The sequence below is a fragment of the Micropterus dolomieu genome, linkage group LG20 (genome assembly GCF_021292245.1).
Source record: "Micropterus dolomieu isolate WLL.071019.BEF.003 ecotype Adirondacks linkage group LG20, ASM2129224v1, whole genome shotgun sequence".
NCBI lineage: Eukaryota > Metazoa > Chordata > Actinopteri > Centrarchiformes > Centrarchidae > Micropterus > Micropterus dolomieu.
This window is the reverse complement of record NC_060169.1, coordinates 20690155-20710621: the sequence shown is the minus strand read 5'-3', so window position 1 is coordinate 20710621 and position 20467 is coordinate 20690155. Positions and strand designations below refer to the sequence as shown.

Below are 20467 nucleotides of genomic sequence, written 5' to 3'. Positions count from 1 at the left end.
ATTAACAATTTTAAAGTTATTACACTTTGTTCCTATACACCTGCTGTTGTTGTGGACAAGTACTGTATACAGCTTCAGAATAGAGTTTAAATGAGAATCTTGACCCCAATTTGTAGATGCGAGCCTTTGTGTAATGCAGGTTGTCCCACTTTGCATACTCGGTCTTGTCACAAGGCTTAAAAAGCCTTAAACGTTATGTCATACTCTGTGTAGATCTCACTTAGAGATAAGTAATAAAAACAGTAACAGATGCTAGCTTGCGTCTGGCCAGCATATTTCATGTAATGTGAATGTTTATATGAATGTATTGTGGGTATACCCCTTTCTTGTTCACTCTATCTACATCTGTGTGTGTGTGTGTGTGTGTGTGTGTGTGTGTGGGTGTATCAAGCAGATGTTTAACAGGTGCAGAGTCACCTGATTTGCCCCATTGCTCTTCAGGAGCAGGATAATTAACCTGCCACTTATCGACTCATAAGATACACAAATGGAGGAAAGTTTGTGTTGTTTTTAGTTTAACATTTGTTTTACTCCACTACCTTCCTATTTTCTCTTGACCTATTCTATACCTACGCTATCATCATTTTTCTTTATTTTTATTTGCCAAACTTGAGAATTTTGCTTGTGTTCCATTAAAATGAATCACGTTGCAAGCTGGTTGAGTTAGGCAGAGTCACGCTGCTCTTTCTTCATGGTCATGAATCCCATGCTTCAAGTCCCCCATTCTTTGAACTGCATTGGACACATGCTGCTTCCATATCCAGTGTGATTTCATTTAGACAGCAGCACCCAGCACAGTGCTCAGCAGTGGAGTAATTACCAACAGCCTTTTCACAATGTTAACTTTGTTTGTATTCTCAATCTTCAGCTTGGATTAAATTGTCTGAGGGGAACTGAAGAAAAAAAAGGACACGCACAACAATTCAGACTTGCTACATTCACCAGACCAAGCCATGTTCTAGATATCTTAAGATTATGTGTGAGTGTGTGTTTGTGTAGCTGATGTTTGCTGCTGTCGTTTTCATACCCCAGGGCCTGATAAGCATTGGCCAAACAAACACAACATATGCAGCATGAGAGCAGTAGATAAGCGAATCATACACACAGTCAATACTGACCATACTTGACTACTGCCCTCACCAAATAGGGTCTCTTTGATTCAGCATTTTTTGGTGTGTTGTGTGTGTTGTCTTATCTCTGTGCTTTCTCCAGTCACACTCTCATAGTATAACCAAGCACTGTGCTAAAGGCTACTCTTTAACAAAGGCCTTTTCTGTTACTATCTCATCATCATCTCTCTTTTTCCCTCTATCTGTGTCTGCTTCTATCTCTCTTCAGCATGTCTGTCTGTTTGCCTCTCTCACTTTCTCTCTTTCCCTCGCTCTCTCTGTCTCTGAGATATCTGCTATATCAGCTGACTGTCATATTGTGTGTATGTCTGTTTGTTAGCATGCCTCCTTGTGTATGAGAGCAAGGTCAGATATGTGCCGGAAGAAGTGAAGTGGGTTTTGTGGCCAAGTGTTTTAATCAGCTCATGGGCAGAGCTGCATGCCTTGTTGGTGTAGGCCACAGTTGCTGTGTTAAACGTGCTCTCACAGAAGACCTAGTTGCCAGCCAGACTTGTCTTATCTGGCTGGTATTTGCATTACTAAACGGGTATCCATTTTGGGCACTGTTTGTTAAAAAAACAAGTCTGTTATATCTTATCTCAAATCACATCTCGCAAATGTGTAGATTCTTATCTCAGTTTCACATCAACCATATGTGCCTCCCACTGCTGCTGAGTGACAGTGTACCACAACTAAAAGTAATGTAAAAAGCAAATACACAGAAATGTCATATTCCACACGAAAGCTATTGTGTGGCTTTCGCATAGCATTAAATAAATTTTAATCAATTTTGGAAATGGACTCTCACTCTGTTCATTTGGAGTGGATGCTGAATGTGAATACCGTCCTCTTTTAAGTTGGGCTGCAATATATAATACTATAATTTTTTTGATTAATCATTTGGTCAACGAAAAAAATGTGAAAAAGGGCCCATCGCAACTTCCCAGTGCCCAGATTGAGAAATTCAAATGTCTTGTTTTGTCTAACTAAAAGTCCAAAAAGGTATTCAGTTTACTCTGATATGTGCTAAAGAGAAGCTGGAAATCTTCTCATCTGAGTCGTTGGAACCTGAGAAAATGTTGCATACTTAAAAATATTTTTGCTCGATAAATGACTGAAATGATTAATCAGTTATCTAGTTGCCAATTATCTTTGGAAACTCACTGTGACTCATTGTATCAGCTCTTCCTTAAGCCGGGTTCATGTGGAACATGTGGTAATTACATCTTTTTTATCTTTAAGTGAACTCTTAATTCATAGATATTTCCTGTGTAGACTGGGGAAGTCATGAGGATTTGTGTTTTTGAAAGAATGGGTCATTCATTTGTCAGCACAGAGCACATTCATTGTAGGCCTGATTTTGAAGGGTCGCTCACGTTCCACTCGTCCAGCTAGGAACCAGACAATACAAATGCAAAATTTGATTGTACTCCTTATCCTACTAAATACCTAAAAATGTTGTAGAATAATTAAACTTTTTGATTAGTGTCTGTTCTACAAATAACTATTCAATAGTTGATATAATTTAGGACGTAATAGTCAATGGAAAAAGATGATTACACAACTTTATAAACACTGCGACCTTTTTTTTGTGTGTGTGTGTCACTTACTGTCCCTCAGGTTGTGGCATGTTGATACATAATAGGCAGCAAGAAATGTCCTGTCACCATCTTCGAGTCTTGTCCATGGGCTCTATAGCCAATAGAAACCTTGTCTTTGTGGCTCCTCACTGACATGTGTGCCCATGGTGACGGCGAGTCACCACGAGGTTCATTCATCAGACCGTACAACATCCACATATTCAAACGCGCACACACATGTACAAGCAGAAACACACACCAATTATACCAATTACAAGATTACAACAGGGCACCTCTCAGCAACCAGACCCTGCTATGGAAAGTCAAGTGGTTGCTGTGTACGTATCTGTCTGCGCGCGCGCGTGTGTGTGTGTGCGCGTGCGTGTGTGTGGTGGAGCCACTTGGGAGTCAGGGCCCATGCAGAGCACTTGGAGTGCTAATTAGGCAACCACAGCCCAGCAGAGTACATCACAGAGAGAATAGATTGGAGAGAGAGGTTAAATGAAGTGAGGGAGTGTATGTAGGGGAGCCAGCAACAACAAGAGGAAGAGAGTTAGTGATGAAAGGAGAAGGAGGGAGAAAGTTGAAAGATGATAACTGAAATATGTTCACATGCAGTGTTGCCCCAGGTACTGAGGTTTTTATCGTGCAGAACCATACAATTTTATCCGATCTGTAGAACATGTGGGCTCTCTGCGTATATGAGTGTTTGCGTGCATGTGTGGCTAGAGATACACTGAAGTTCATCACGGGCGCCGAAACCATGCTAAGCTCCATGGCAGGACATTCTTTGCAGTTCATGTGAGATTTGCATCATCTGTCATCATCTCCATGCCTTGCTGGGAAGGGCCACATTGCCACCTTTTCCTGTCTCTCTGCATCAGGTGAGGTTGATTTAAAAGAGAGAGGCAATGTGACCTGCTGCTGATGTTGAAGATGATGACAATGATGATAACGGTGAGTCAGAGCTGACTCCCTATCTCGTCTCTCAGCCGAACAGCTGCACTGAGGCTGAAGTTGGTTCTCTCATCAGGGGACCGGCAGGGCTGTGTCCCCCTCAACGAGATGCTACAGAGGCCACAGCCAAACAGACAGCAGCTTGACTCCTGGGGCATGGACCACAAAGAGCCAGAGATGCAGACAGGAGGCTCTTATGTGTGTTTGAGTGACTGAATATATATGCGTGTGTGTGTGTGTTTGTGTGTGTCTGTCTCTGCATGTGTGTGTGTTCACACTCTCTAAGCAGCGTTGTGAAGCGTAACCAGACTGTTCTGTCATACACCCACGCTGGTGTCTCAGAGAACACAGCCACACACTCCTCAGATGACATGCATGCTCACGCACGCGCACACACACACATCCCAGCAGCCCCTGCCACAGCCGCTATGTAATTAACAGACAGAGGAAATGGCGCTGTTGGGGTGGGTGAGTCGGATGCAGGGAGGAGGAGAAGAGAGAAAATCATCTCAGCTCGTGCCTACCCTCAAGACACAATCTGTTTCTCTGTGGCTGTGTGTGTTGGAGAATAAAAAGAGAGGAAGGTGAAGAGAGGGAGTGATGCCGGCTGGTCTTTTGAAATCTCTGTGGGTTTTTTTTTTTTTTTGCAAGCTGCTGGCAGGCATTTTTTTTTGGGTGGGGGGGGTACCAGAGTGAGTGGAGAAGAGGAAGAGAAGTAGGAGGTGAGGGATGAATAATAAGGTGTGCGCACACGTGCACACTCACATACACAACCCGTATCATTGAAAGCCACACAAGGTAAAAGGCAGGAAGACTCCTCTCTTTTGCACTGAGGGGTGGGTGTGTGTGTGTGTGTGTGTGTGTGTGTGCGTGCGCAAGCCAGGTCAGGGGGAGATGTACTCTGTTCTCTGCTGTAGCTCCATAATGGAGGCCTGCTGTATAATGACAGCTCAGACACAGGCAATACTGCCTGTCTCTCTCCTACAGCTTCTTGATTGATCTCTTCCTCTCTCTCACTCTCTCTCTCTCTTGCCCCCTGCCCTGTTTCCCTGTGTCTCTTTGTCTTCCTTTCTTTTCCCTCTTCTTTCCTCTCTCATTCTCCAGTAGAATTGTCGTCTTTGATTCTGCTGCTCTTCAGCCACAGTGCTGCTGTTTCAGGATTTCTGTGATATTAGGATTGTCTCTTTGGTATGGAGTAAAAGAGATGGCACGCATGCGCACAGACATGCACTTGCAGGTGTGCATGCATGTGTGCGTTTACACACACACACACACCCGTTCTATAGTGCCTGAGGGTAGATTGCTCTGACATCTCATCTCAGAAGTCAAACAAACCTGGAACTACCAGAGCAGGTTCATCCTGCTGTGATCCTGGATAGTGTGTGTATGTGTGTGTAGGTTTATGTGTGCTCAAGACAGAGATCATGACATGCATGTATTTGTACAGTTTGTTGAATCCCTGGTTTTATGTGAACGAGCATTTACAGTTGATCTTGAGGTTGGGTTCCTGCTCTTTTGTTTGACCTATATGAACTACCATTGCATTGTTTTTTGGAATGCCTGCAGGTCGACCTTGAAGGTCAATATTTTGTTCTTTTATCACTATAACTTCAAAGGCTGCTTACGGGTACAGTACATGAGTACTAGTTATAAATATATATATCACTTGAGGTGTTGATTTTGTCAGCCACAGAGAGCGTTTCCTGTTGTCATCTAGTCAGTTATACTAGGTGTCATTTCTAACTTTAGGTTGAAGCACTTGACAATGTGGCTGTTATAGTGGCTATTATGCCCATATTACATCCTGTTTTGCAAGGGTGCTTTCATCCATGTAGCTGCGTCGCTGATATTTTAGGGGCCCTCCTTTTCTCATTTCTGTTTTTTATTGAGAAGTTTTCTTCATGCTGAACTTCAGCACACTTTCAGCCAACTAGTTCAACCATTCATGATGACATGTACTCATCAAGCTGACTCTAAATTCCTCCTTTATCAGTGGCTGAGTTACTACATCTAAGTCATTTCAGCAGGGTGTATGATTGAACCTGGTGGAAGAATTCTTTCCCCCTGAGTGATGCCTTCTTTTTTGAATACCTGCACTCTGCTATGAGCAACTGTAATCAGAGTTCATGATCTGAGGGGATTTCCACTTATCTACCACAAGATTGCATGGGAAAAGGTGTTGCTTATCTTGAAGATGTGTTGGAGGCTTGCTGGTTCACACAATCTCTGCAATAAACGCATGTCACACATGCATGCTGCTCTTCAACTAACCAGTTCACTACGGCCACAACCTTGTTACTATTCCTCGTTGCAGTATAAAAAACCGGATCTGCTGACAATAAAGCACAGACCATTTCCATACCTCACAATGTAGTCCAATTTTATTTATGAGTTGTTTGCTAATCATAAGTGGGCCAAACTTCCTGTAACTGCTTCACAATAAAAGCCTTCCAGTAGGTTGTTGGTGAAAATGGTTTAATGTGAAGCAGAGGTAAATATTTGCTTTGTATTAGCAAATACAGCTTTGATAGTAGAGCAAGGAAGACATTATCAGAACACAGCAAGGGTGCTATTTGTTCGAGGAAAGTAAGAACAGGAATGTAGGAGTGGAACAAAACACCAAACCACAGAGGCTATGTTACACCGGAGCTACAGCAAGACTTTAAGACATGTTTTTTAGAAGTACTTTAGTCGCCTGTCTGACCACACATGTTGAGCCAACCAGTTTATTGCGATGACATCTTTATTGCTCATTTGAGAACAGACACTGACCGGTTTGGCTCCGTTCCTAAGCAGGACCACAATATAGCATGGCTAGTGTGCTATACGAAGCCACTTGGAAAAGAGACATCTGCTGCCCCACTGAAGTAAAGCAAAGCATGGATACACCATTCGTTGGAGGCAGTACAGTTCCAGTACATGGAACGTTGGAACTGGCCAAGCCAGGTTGGTGGCTGGATCAGATAGATGAGCCAGCAGCACTGCCCTGCTAGTTTTAACGAGCTGATAGGCAAATCCCTTCCTGGTTAAAGATTAACCACTGGCTAGAGCTGCCACAGCATTATCTCCCCACTGGCCGGAGCATACAGGAGCCAAGAGGATTTACTTTAGATGTGTGTGTGTGTGTGTGTGTGAGAGAGAGAGAGAGTAATCTGCATTCCAACCAGAAAAAGGGTGGAACTGTGTGTGTGTGTGTGTCATTGTGTTTATTTGACTATGGGAGTTAGTGATCGGCTTTACTCACAGCAGGGTGTTAAAACTGTGTGTTTACTGTATGCCATTTAGCAGTCAATCTGCTGTGTGTGTGTGTGTGTGTCTGTGTCTGTGTGCGTGTATGGGCGGGATCATGTTTGTGTGTGGTTTGTTGTAATCTTCATTCCTTTTTTTCCCCCAGGGCTCTGTTTTCCCTTAGGGCGTAACGGCATTCAAAGGGTTAATCAGGAAGCTTGGTGTGTAACAGACTCCTTTAACCCACGGGCTGTCAGCAAAAATGTTTAAGTTTTTGCTACAGAGCCAAAAGATCTAATTTATTCATTTCTCCTAAGAACTTTGCATTAAGGTCCTACACCTTGCTTGCGTGTTTGTCCTTTTAATAATAATCCACAGCAATATCATGAAATATTTTTTTCTTTCGTGAGTCGTTGGATTAAAGGGCAGTGGCACATGCCGTTTCGTTTACTGAAGTCTCCCTCTGATTAACTGGGAGACAATGCCATCTGGTGGATGTTTTAAGAATGTAGGGCCAGGGACTGCTTAAAATACATAGCAAGTGTGTGGTAACTGAGTGATGTTAAGAGGTGGAGGCAGGCTCACTTATCTGGAAATTACTCATCCTGGGTTGCTTAGATCATGCTTTTCATCATTACTTACTATGAAAAGAGAACCTTGACTTTCATTGCTTGTGTTTTTCTGGTTTAGAAAGAAAAAGTAAAGACAGAGAGTAGGGAATAACCTTAATTGATTTCCACTTAATCCTATTGTGCATTTTTTAAATCTTCAGTGACTTGAAGTAGTAACCATGTGATTCTTAATGAAGGGATAAATGGAAATGTGCCTTTCCTTCTATAGAAGCTTTCACCTGTTAGGGTCTTGCTGATCTCTTGTGAAGCTGCACTGCTCTTTTTGTATTTATTGGACATGAGATGAGGGAGAGAGATTGGGGACAAACCAGGGATACTGGCCAATCCCTAGGCGACCAGGACGCACCATGTACCAGCAGAGGGAGACCGAACAAGCATTATTTCTGGGAATGCTATGTTAGCACCAGCAACCCCCTCAGCCAGTGCACTACCATCATATGGATTGATGCTGCAGTTGCTTCATACCAGCTTCTTTAGACAACATAAACTCAAGTAGCAAAGAGACACTCCTCTCGAATACCAGCTGGGTGATCTTGGTGATGCTAAGCGGTGGAAGAGAGAGACAAAGACAGAAGAGAGTGTGGTGACACACACCTTTGGCACAGTGCTGTCCACCGTGGTGTTTTGCCCCAAAGATAATCTCTCTCCCTGTCATTGCTCTCGCTCCCTCGCTGTTGTGAGAAAAGTAGCAAGTGACGGAAGGAGGAAATGACTAAAGAAACGACTCATTCACACCCCTGCAATGACAGCAGGACGGACAGAGGGGAAGTCAAACCCACGCTTTTACTCTTTTCTTGAATCCTTCACCCCCGACAACTATTACGCATTAGTCTCCTCCACCCTGATAATAATACCCCCTCATAATTGTTGTGCGTGTGTGTGTTTGTACAGTAAGGTTTGATGGCATGTCCACGTTTTTGGTTTGACTTTGTTGTTTGTGTGAAATGGTAAAGGTTGATGAATAAATTTACTTGTGTTTGGGATGTAGTTACCTTTCTTTCCCCTTTTTGAGTTTGATTGATAAGCATTTTCAGTTGGGACAGAACAGTTATGCTAATAAAGCAAATTGAATTGAGAGATATTCTATCACAAAAGGTTCTTCCTCTTATACTGTAGGGCTTGACACAGGCCAAGACATGTCTTTTTTTCTCTTTTCTCTTTCTCCTTCTCTCTTTCTTTTCCTGTCACTCTGTCTTGAGAAGGCATGGCTGTCTCGTGTATTTAACCTAACCCCCCCATCCATCTATATACATGAGCACATACACTGCACATTGCCTGTCGCTCGTCCAGCAATGGGGTCAGATGTGGTGACTGGCTGAGCACCCTCCCCTCCTCCCCCTCCTCCTCTGCTCCCCTCCTCTCCCCTCCCCCTCCTGCAGCTCGCCTTGGCAGGGCATGCATGCCTGTGTCTGTTAGTCTGTTATCTACAAATGGCTGAGGAATTATAGGTTGAGAGGGGAGGAGGAGGAGGAGCGAGGGAGAGTGTGAGAAGGGAGGGCAGAGTGTGTGTGTGTGTGTGGGGGGGGGTCATGTGACATCTCAGCAGCTGCTAGGTTAAGAATTTCTGTTTTCTCACTTGGAGAGAGAGAGCTAGAGCTAGGAGGGGAGAGATAGGCAGCGTGTGTGGTGTGTTGCTTTGTCAGATAAGCTCTAAACGGTCTTTGTCAGCGGCAGCGCGAGAGACAGGAAGGCAGGCAGGGAGGGAGAGAGGGTGGACAGGAACGAGGAGATAGTTAAACGGAGAGCGAGAGAGAGGGGAACAGGAAGATGGTGTGTGTCCTCTCGGTGGCTGCCGGTGTGTGCTGGGCTGGGCTCAACGTGAAGATGCAGCCATGGGGGATCCAGGCGGCTCCACTCCTTTGTGCAGTAAGGAGCTTTGGCCACGCTTTTAATCTGGGGGGGGGGGGTGTTCATGAGCCACTGCCAGACCTCCGGATATGTCCCTGTGTCTATTTGTCAAGCTATGTGCTTGTCTGTCTCTTCTTTCACGGTGTTACTCGCATGTGTGTCTGTGCTATGGTTGTGTGTGTGCGGTCGGTCTCTAGTATGTCAGTTTTTGCAAGAAGTTCCTTGCATATTTCTTTTACTCCATTATCTGACTTTTTCTGACTTTCTGTAAAGAGGGAGGGAGGAGCTTTGCACCAGTGTCTTGACAAAGTCACATTACTGGACTGGGCAGTTGGTGCGTGTTTTTCTGTGTTTGCAGGTCTCTCAATGGCACAGTGTGTGTTGTTCAGACAGTAGTCATTGTAGATTCCATTATTAATTGTGTGCCGGGTTCATTCAGAGTGCACTGGGTAACTGGGAGGTTACAGGCAGGACAACTCTAGAGGTGTTGGGAATGTTATTCACTCTCTCATGCCTGACTTGTCACTGTGTGTGTGTGTGTGTGTGTGTGTGTGTATGTGCTCACACACATACACATACAGGATGCTGTGCTTCTGCTCTCCTCTCAGAAGGCAACATGATCTTTTTATAGCCCTCTCAGCCTCTGGGGTAAACCCCGATATAACTCCTACTTATATAATTATGCTATTGATATACTGTTAGTAAGCAGCTTTTATTTCTGAGAGTATGTCTTTGTCGTAGAAGTTGTTTTGTTAGCTGGAAGTTATTTTTGAATTGATTTAAGGAAGATTATGACCAGTGTGTGTGTTTGATGTAACTGTTCCTACCTCTGCCACATACAGACTTCGCTATTCCTAACTTACATTGTCCTCTGAGCCACCGTTTAATATGTGTGTCTATGCGTGTTTTGCCCAACGAGCACATACTGTAGGGCTATCGCATGCCGTTCTAGCATTTAGGGATTCCACTGACAGAGGGGCTGTCAACACGGTGTCACCTTTCAACACATATACACAGGAAGGAAAGGGACAGCCGTCTCTACCCTCCTCACCTTCTCTCCCACTCTAACCACCACAGAGCTCTTATAAACCTGAAGCTAGAAAGAGACACGACATGAAAAATCACCCTTTTCACTGTTGCTTTTGGGTTTAGTCTCTCTCTCTCTTAATAATGTAGCATTAGCTTTTCTTTTTGGGTTGAAATTAAAGTTTATGCAGTTTTTTAATGCTCTGTAATGAGAACCCCTGACTAAAGGAATCCTAAAATTCAATGAAAACTCATTGTCTAAATATCCTGCTGACAGTTTTTGAAACGTCACTGTTTATTTCCTCTTACAGTGTTGGTAGAATTATCTTCCTTCCTGATCAGAGAAGGGACTTCCCTTGCTACATTAATTAGATCACACACACAATATGAATGGGACACTGGATGTGTTAATGCCAAATTTGGTAAACCTATACGCCATTATAATATACTTCCACCAAGAAACAAAGTAAAGGTGTTGTGTACACTCTGTGACCATGGACGTCTGGCAGTCTCACAGCCAGACTGGAGCTCTTTAAGCAAGGGAAGGGTAACCTGCCCTTCTAACCTCTCACCTCTGACCCTAAGCCATACAACCAAAGCCCCTCTGCCCGTCATACCACCAATCCCCATCTGCCCCAGCTGTCACATACAAATACCAGCACCACACTCTGCCTTCACTGTCTCTGTGTCCAAGGAAACAACAATGCGCCTTATCCTGATCGAATAAATTTGTCTCAAGTCTTCATGACTCAAGTTTTTTGATTATTCTTTCATCTGAATGCAGTATTGATTATTCATTATTTCCCATTCTCCTCCCCTTTGTCCATTTGTAGGCATGAGCCATGAGCCAAAGTCACCATCGTTAGGAATGATCTCCACGGCGACCCGTACCACGGCGACGGTCAGCCCCCTCACCCCGTCACCTCTCAACGGCTCCATCGTAGCCAATGGAAGCCCAGCTACCCAGTCTGCTCACTCTGGATTTGCTGCAGCCCTCCGTAAACTGGCTAAACAGGCAGAAGAACCTCGAGGTAAAGCCCCACAGCCTGTCCAACAAGGATTTGACACTCATGACAATGTCAAGTCTAAGTCTCCTGGATGGCAGCATGTTGGCTGTATAATTAATCATGAAAGGGGTTACAATCCTCCTGTTTGCACTACTTGTCAAGTGTGACTCTATAGACAGATGTAAACAGGTTGTGCAAACATGTACGTTTTCTCTTGTGGCTTTTACTGTGCATACTCAGCAATTCACTATTAAGATTAATTTTAAATCTTAAAATGTCTTGAAAGATTAAAAAACAACTTACGGGTTATGGTTTGGTTTTATATTTTAAATACTCCTTATATGTTTTACTCAGACTGGCTGACTGCAAAGTTGTTTGCTGAGAATCTTGTGATACTATCAAACCATGATTCTAGGATATTCTGTATCAAACTATAATAATAGCTAAATATATTATTCCATCCAGCCCCCTGACCCTTACCTGTACACCTGATCGATTAGGTGTTCTGGACCTCCTGTACCTGTGCGTGTGTGGTTGTATATTTGGTCTGTTTGTGTGTGGCATGTTCCATGGCTGGTTTGTGTAGCTGAGTGCAGAACTGCTAATAGCAGCAGTGGAACGATATCCACACTCGATTGAATTAGTTGGTGTCTCTGGAGATACTGGGACCAAGAGGAGCCACTCTAGCTGACCCACTTAATGGTCTGTGTGTACGCATGTACACTTGGGTGTGCTTGTCAATGTGCATGTGATGGTGTTATAAGTCCCCTTCATACATTAGTCCTGTTCACTGTCTACACACATGAAACTATGCCTTTCTGTCCCTCAGAGCTCCATCCTGTGGTTGTATGAAGATGAGTGACCTCATGTCAGAAAATCAGAACTGTCCCTTTAAGACTGAAACGTGCTTGTTCAAAGATCCATATAAATATTTTTATGTGTCAGGTGCTCAGCGAGGGGTTTGCGGGTTTCGGGTGTCTGCTTGGTTTCCTGTGTGTTTTGGTAAATGCAAAAGTGGCTTTTAATATACAAGTTCCAAACCCATGTGCCTGGTGTCTCTTAATTACACATACGTACACATTAGTGTATAAAGCAGAATCTACACACGACAGCCTCAGTAGCAAGAGTCCCATTGTGGATTTTATTGAGGCTGTGTACATTCGTGTGTGCATATGTATTATGTGGCTTTATGCCTTGCCTCTGTAGAGGAGGCCCAGCTACCCCAGCTGTCCACCCTTGGTCTGGCTCTTAAATCAGATGGTCCCTTCCATCCTGGCTGTCCCTGGACACCTTGCTCCCCAGCCCAGTGCAGCCTGGGACCCAGAACCCTGCAAATGATTTATTACCCAGAGAAAGGGAGTGCTCAGCCTCAACCTCTCCTCACCTCCTTCTCTATCCTTCTCCCCTTCATCTCTCTTCACTCCCTTAACCCGGTATGCCAACCCTGTTACACTCTCTCTCTCTTTCTAAAAGAAAAATCCACTTCCACAGTTTAGTCCTGCCTTTTTCATTTTATTGTGAACTTATCTTTTATCTTATCTTTGTTGCTTATCCCTTTTTTTGTCAGTTGCAGCTAGAGAACACAAGGATTATGCTCTCTTAGTCATGTTTTTTTAATACCTCTGCCTTTTTATTTTTTATAGCATTGTGAGGTGAGGAGAAGAGTGCGGTGCTGTTCTATTTGTAATACACAATCTACCAAGGTAGAGGGCTCCTGTCGGTTTCTTTGTCATACAGACAGACACCAGATCCTGTCTGATTAAGCTCTACCACCTTTTTCTTAAAAGCACAAAAAAGCCCCTTTGTTATTTTTGAGGCCTGCTAACTGTGCCGCATGGCTGGTGTAGGCAGTGATGAGTGGGTGAGTCAGCCGTCAGGCATAAGGGGCAACTCTGCCCATGTTAGGAGCATTGGCTCCAGGGTGGGCAGAGAGGCATGTAGCCCCTGGAGCTCCAGTCACCTCTCTGTCTGCAGAACCTGTATTTATAGGCAACACACACCCAAACTCCCCCACACATGCAAACAGTTGTCTTTGCAACTGTGTAAGCCTCATGATTTCTTTGCATGCTGCAGCCTGATGTCCTTTCATTAGCTACTTTGACTCAAGATCTTTTTCTCTGTCTCTCTCACCCTCTGGTTGACGCTTTGAGGTGAGTAGTGCAGTATATACGAGGTGCCATGACTCAGTGTCCCAAGGCCTAGAAGAATTAGTTAGGTTTGAGTACTAGTATCACTGCCACCGGCTGCTGAAGTGATTTAAGACCCTGAGCACGGCTGCTGTTTATACACACACCAGCACACCCATGTGCACACACGCGCACACATACGTCGTCACTTGTCTGTCGCAAGAATAATGAATAGCTCTGTGTACTGAGTGCTGTGCTGAAGAGGGGAGGTGATGGATAATGAGTATCAGAGCAGCGTAAAGGACACACTCTCATCCCGTGTACACTCGCATAAACACACACGATAGCACTCATATGTGCACAAACAGACACAGATAACACACTGCCACAAAAAAGCAGGCCTGCTGATATCTGATTAATTAGGCAGACCTAAGTTTAATCCTCTCAGTTTTTTCTTCTTACATACTCTTAGACACATACACACCACCAGAATTTCATGACTGCATTCATACCAACTGTAGTACACTGTCTGGAGAGAGAATGAAGAGCGGGAGAATACAGGTGTATAAAATAGATGGAATGAATAGGCTGGAAAAAAGAGGAATTGGAAGTAATTAGTAGATTTGTGAAAACCTGAGGTGTTTGTCAGATTGTGAGTGTCTGTAGGCGTACATTCATGTGTTTGTGTGTGTATATGTTTGTGGCCGGAGGCTTCCCTTGTTTTTTGGAGCCCAGAGCGTGCTGGGACAACGGGGCAATGTGTCTCTGACCTCTCCATCTGGAGCCTGCCTGGAGCTCACACAGCCTCGCCATGCTCAGTGTGTGTGTGTGTGTGTGTGTTTCTTGAAGGCAAAACCCTTCAGGCTGTTACTGTCCCTGAAACACTCAAAAACAAGCCCATTTGTGCCCCCCCCCCTCCCCCACATGCACAGCAACCTTACACCTCTCATGACTGTTCAGTGGCGAGACAGCATCAGCATTTAAGCATAATATACAGTTTGTACAGTCAGTAGAAGGCACAGAAGATTGCTCTTCTTATTTCCATCCGCCATCTTGTACTGTCTTTCTTTCCTTCGCTGGCACAGCAACACACACAGTGTGCTTCTCCCCTCCCCCCACTCAGTGATGCAGATTACAGGCTTTGTCGTGTGTTGTCAGTGCGTGGCCAAGACTGTAGTAGCAGGTGTGTGCGGTGTTTGTGTGTGACAGTTATTGTTATGTGTTTGTAAGGGTGGGGATGTTGTGTGTGTGTGTGTGATAGAGTGCACGTGTTGAGGCTTGTGCTAGTGCATGCTGGTGGGGTGGCATATGGATGCAAGGTTGGCTGGGCACTGCTATGCACACCAGGTGTGAAATGGACTGTTTAATTAAGTGCTGATGTTGTTGTAATGCATGCTGGGAGGGGGGTGAATGGAGGAGGAGGTGTGGGCTTTGGTGGGTGTGTTGTTGGGCTGGAGGAGAGCAGGGCTGGGGGCTGGGTATGCTTGGCTGGGGTGGTGGTGGAGTTGGTGGTGGCAGAGATGGTGGGGGCCATTTGGCAACACTAAAACATTTTTGTGTTGCGTTGTCTTCCTATCAAGGCTTAGTGAACCAGTGGGATTCCCTGCTATAGTGGCTGGTCTCCCCTATTGAATAAAAGAGCCTGCTGAAGAGCTGTGGTGACTTGTGTTTTGGCTTTTTGATTGGGCCAGAGGCTGAAGTAAAAGGTGCTGTCTATGCAGGAACACTTGACCACAGCCTCTGACCACAGCTTGGTTTGTTTGTTTGTTGCCGCTGTTGGTTGTATCGTGTGTGTGTGTGTGTGTGTGTCTGTGTGTGTGTGTGTGTGTGTGTGTGTGTGTGCGCATGTGTGGCTCAGCATGAGCGGTCAAGTGTGGAGGCAGTCTGGGAGAGTGGAACTGGTAATAGAGGAGGCGATAGAGAAAGGAGCTTCACATTAATCACACACAGCTTGGGACTGAGACAGCGCTTTCTCTCTTTTCCTTGCTCTTTCCTTCTGTCCCTCTCTCTGCGCCCCCCACCGACCCCATCACCACACCACACACACCAAGAAAGTGACAATCAGTACAACTAATGAAGTGCCGGTTGAGAGCTGATGAGCCTATTCTAGGCTCTGGGGATGAAGCTGGTGCTTCTCTCCTCCTCCTCTAGCTCCCTACAGGGCCAGCATGTATGGCCATCTTCTCTCTGTATAGATGAAAGGGGAGGAGCATATGGCAGAAATGACACCAGCTTTGTGCCAATCCCATGCCTTGTATGTGATTTATCTCCTATCAGATAGCACTATGATGTGAAGGAAGGGCGAAGAAAAGGATTGGTATGGAAATTGGAACAGCGTGTTTGAAAATGGGGGGAAAAAAGATGGAGGCTTGATGAAGGAAAGACGCTTATGGACACACATGACATTCTGTGGTTTTAACAGGAAGGTAAAGGGGAACATATATAGATGCAAACATGTAACCATTCTCTCAGAAATTTCCTTGAGCCCTTTCCAGCTGTAAGTGTTAAATGTGTTTATGAAAATTGTGCGTTGAGTCTGACAGATCTACATCTGGGTGGCAGCCACTGTGTTTGTAGGCCAGAAGGAAAAGGAATTGGGGTGTATAAAGAGGTGGTGGGCGGGTGGTTGTTGTGTGGGGTGTTGTTAGAGAAGACAAGAAGGAGGGAATGATAGAGGAATAATAGCTGTTACACAGATCCTGCAAGTTGCAAGAAGGGAACGAAGCTGGTGGTAGACAGCCCTTGTCTCTTTTATTTCCTTCTTCCCCTCACCTGCTTCTCTTCCTGCTCTCTTAATTATTTAGCCTGCCCTGCCTCTTCTCCTGCCTGCTTCGCCTCTACATGGAAAAGGAGGAGGAGAGGGGGGTGAGAGAAATAGATGGAATAGAGGTCTGTTGCTTAGCACTTCAGAATCATGGTGATCCCCTCCTCCTCTCTACCTCTTCCCTCCCTCCAGCCTTAGTTGTTCCCCCATCCTTGCGTATGCATGTTGTGTGTCTGTGTGTGGTGAGTGAATAGGCTGTGACACTAGAGCTGTATTAAGTGTAGCTCCATTCCCCAGGCTGAGTGGGCTGCTATTGATTGGCCTAGTCTTGCACGGGAGAGTAATGGCTCTCCGAGGTGAAGGGGGGAGGATTAGGCCACTAATTGCCATTGTGCAGACAAGATATGCCCCCCCCCCCCAAATATCCCCCACCTCGTCCCTGCCACCCACTTACCCATCTGCACCCCTTTTCTCTGTGCTTTCCTCTTTGCTCCATCTTGCGCCTCACGTCACACCTATTTTGGACTCTCACTTGCAGTGTTTTTTTTTCCCAATCACTCCCCATCTCCTATCATTTTTCAGTCTCATGTCTCACCTCACATGTATCACCACCATCTTTTCCACACACATCCTTTTCTTTTTCCCACCTTGCCGCTCCTACCACCAGTCACACATAGATTTTCAGATTCAACTCACCGCCATTATTGATTCTTTCCATTATTTAGTGGTATTAGTTATAATGAGGTGTTTAAAATCAGTCAATATCCTGACCGCACCTAGCCAAAGCTGACGTTGTCTGTTAGGTTATGTTTCCACGGAAACCAAAGCAGGGACGAAATGGCGGTTGGGTAGAGATCTGTGGTTTTCATTCTGATGGTGATAATTGGAGAGGAAGTAGACCTGAAACTGGCCTGAGGTTTCAGCTGTTTTTTATGTGACTGTAAAAGCACATGCACACACATCTCCTGCTGTCCTTTCTGCAGTACCAAAGTGTGTGTCCTATTGAGAGGGTTGTGACCCAGTTTGACTGTGTAATGCTGCGCTTGCTCTGAGCAGAGGAGACATACAGCACACTGTACTGTCAGGAGAAGAGGCAGAGGCTGGGAGAAGAAGAGGAAACGTAGAGACATCACACAGGTAAAAATCACAAGAGCAAAAGAAGACAGAATGGAGAAAAAAGACACAAGGGAAGAGATGATGGACACACTGGAGAAGAACAGAGGGTATAGCCTCTATGGGGGAGGTAAATAAGTATGGTTGGAAATCGCAGTCATAGAAGTATGTGAATGGGAGCATATCATATGAGAGCTTTGTAACTAGAGAGAGAGACAGAGAGAGAGAGAAAGCAAAATGTGTGGAAAACGAGGCATGTGACCAGACCGTGACCCTGCACTACAGGGTTTCCCTGGAGGGCTTTGTTAATGTGGCACAGCTACAGCGCAGCAGAGAAGCTCATTGGGCCAGCTTGTCACCACCTGCTGTGTGAGTGTGTGTAGTGGAGGGGGGTGGAGGGTTGTGTGTGTGGCTACAAGCGCAACTGACTGTATATACATTCAGTATGGCTGTTCACTGTCAAGCTGTGTGTTCTTGTGGTTTGTGTGTATGTGTCCTGCAAGTCAAGGCTGTGTGACTCTCACAGGGCTGCTCTTCCTGATCACTGTCGTTTCATAATAGGGGCCTAGGGCCATCCATCTGGCCCCGTGTGTGTGTGTGTGTGTGTGTGTGTGTGTGTGCATGCACATTATTTGTTGCCATTGTAGTCAGTCCAGCCATTGCCCTTTTATTCCCTAGTGAAGGAGCTACAGGATCATACTGCTTTTACATTTGTGTTTATCAACACAGCAAAACACAGACTAGTAGCTTGTCTTGTGTTCTTTCTTTCACCGTGCTCATGTGATTTGTTTCTCTGTATTTCTCCAGCTGCATCCTCCATCAGTAGTGAGTCCTCTCCAGTCTCCTCCCCGGCCACCAACCACAGCTCTCCAGTCAGTACACCCAAGAGGGGTCCACTCGGTCCAGGGCCTGTCCTGGTTCCCCCAGTGGGCCACAGTGTGCCAAACACTCCACCTGTAGTCACCATTGCTCCAACAAAGACTAGCAACGGCCTCTGGAGGAACGAGGGACGCCAGGTAAAACGACCATTCAAACCCCCCTCCCACTGACCTTGAGTCTGCTCTCTTCCCTCCCTTTTTTTTCCAGTTGCTCTTTCTGAAGTGTTCTGATTGTTCCAGTGTATTTTGTTGTTTTTTTTCACTCTGTCTCTTATCTGGCTGTTAAAGCAACATTCAGATGTTCTCATTCGCCAGCTTGCCTGCTAGCACAAACTTACCCACAGACAGGCTTTCAAAGAATTAATGGATTTTGTAGATGGCCTGTAACCCATACTGTGACAGTACGTATTTGACATATGTACATGTGATATAGCTGGCAGGTCTATGAATGTCTGCATCCCCCAAACCCCACCCCCCACGCCCCAAACAATGCCAGCTGCCACAGGGATGTCGAGGTGACCGCCTCAACGGCAGCTAACATCTGTGCCCCTACAGCCCCCTTCCCCACTTAGTCGTCTTGCCCTTGGCCCCCCCCCCCCCCTTTTGCTCCCTAAGCCCCACACCCCACCTCCAGCCTCACCCTCGTCACTAAAGCAGTCAAGTGCATTCTCGGCCTCCTAACCCTGACTGTTACGTAGTGGGGAAAGAGGGACAGCCGCTTGCTTTGATAAGGAGTGGATTATGGATTATGGCCTTGCTTTAAGCCTTCTTATCTCAGCTCAGGGCTAATTGTCGATGGCAAGCGCATGGTTATGAACAGCACTCTGCAAAATGCGGAAACTCCCCGGGACACTTTGACGTTTCCCTGGAGACCGAGAGAAGGGGGATAGCAGAGGGTGCGTGAGGAGGTCAGCCACCCAGCAGTGTGTGGTAGCAGTCAGGCCATTGTCCTTCTCCCCTGGGCAACCCCCCTGACCCTCACCTTCTGTAGCTATAGCTTTTACAAAATGACCATTTCAAAGTTTAAGGGTCAACCAGGGCTGGGAGGGGCTGGAGAGACTGGTGAGCTCTCCCAATGATGTCACCCTTTTTGCCTTCCCTTCAGCATAGCAAGTTATAAAGAGCAGAAGAAGAAATAAAGGGACAGAAGCACCCTCCACTCACATCCACACCACCTCATATTGTTGCCAATCCTGTGTGTGTGTGTGTGTGTGTGTGTGTGTAGGAGGTCAAGCTCAAATTGAAAAGGTCATGTGACCGGGTTTGTGGTGCCTTTAGCAGATCGGGCCACCCAGCCAAAGAATGAGGAGGTTAAGAGAGGTGATGTGGACATGAGGTTGGGATGAGGGGACAGAGGTTCGGTGGACAGCAGTGGGGATGTGTCACAAAAGCTGACGTCATAGTATCTCCGCTATTTCTGCGGTGCTGCTTCAGTGAGCACATACAACTCTGTGGTCACAAAGACCCACGGGCCAGTAAAGGACACACACACACACACACACACACACACACACCATCAAAATGTCCTTTGCATTAATTGCTAATCAGTGATTAGGAAGGATGCATCAGGGAGGAACCCTCTGACACTTTTACCTTGCCCTTTAGCCGTGTTGCCTTCTCTTATTTTATATCTCTACTATTAACTTTCAGGTTTTATGCCAAATTTTCTCTTGGGTAAGATACCTGTGTGTCACGTGATGACCAACCTGTGTTTTTCCATATGACAGGAGTGGCATGGTGTTGAAATTAGGTGTAGGAAATAATGACCAGGGGACACGAATAGCCAGAAATTAAGATTTAAAAGACAAACGGAGAGTCTAATAGAGGGAAGAGAGATAATAGTTAGATACAGAGGCAGCAATCTGTTCTCTGGATACCCTGTAAAGCGTCCAAGAAAAGCTTGTTTGTTGCTGTGTGTATGGAGGTGTGTGTCCTGCTTTCTGTGTTAGAATGGTTGATTAGTGTCTCTCTGGCTGACATGCGAGTCTGTCTGAGGGGGATGATAGGCAAGGCAGCGATGGAGGGAGGGCTTGGTGCGTTGGCATTTTGCTTTAATGACTGCAGGAGTCTGCTCCCGCTGCTGCCTGTAATTGCTTTTTAATTGGCAATTTGGATTCATGGCTCCATCTGAGAGGCGTAAACGAGCGCTCTACAATGCGCGGGGTCTCCCACCCTCACTTGGGGGGGGGGGGGGGGGGG

General features: G+C 45.6%; 1 protein-coding gene across 4 annotated transcripts in view; it reads left to right on the top strand.

Moving 5' to 3' along the window:
* gse1b (Gse1 coiled-coil protein b) overlaps positions 1–20467 on the top strand; it is a 188122-nt gene that overhangs the window by 151142 nt on the left and 16513 nt on the right. For all 4 annotated transcript variants that reach the window (XM_046031919.1, XM_046031918.1, XM_046031920.1 and 1 more), the window contains exons 4-5: positions 11214–11411; positions 18198–18406. In XM_046031919.1, coding sequence (XP_045887875.1) covers positions 11214–11411; positions 18198–18406 — 407 coding nt within the window. The remainder of the gene's footprint in view (positions 1–11213; positions 11412–18197; positions 18407–20467) is intronic.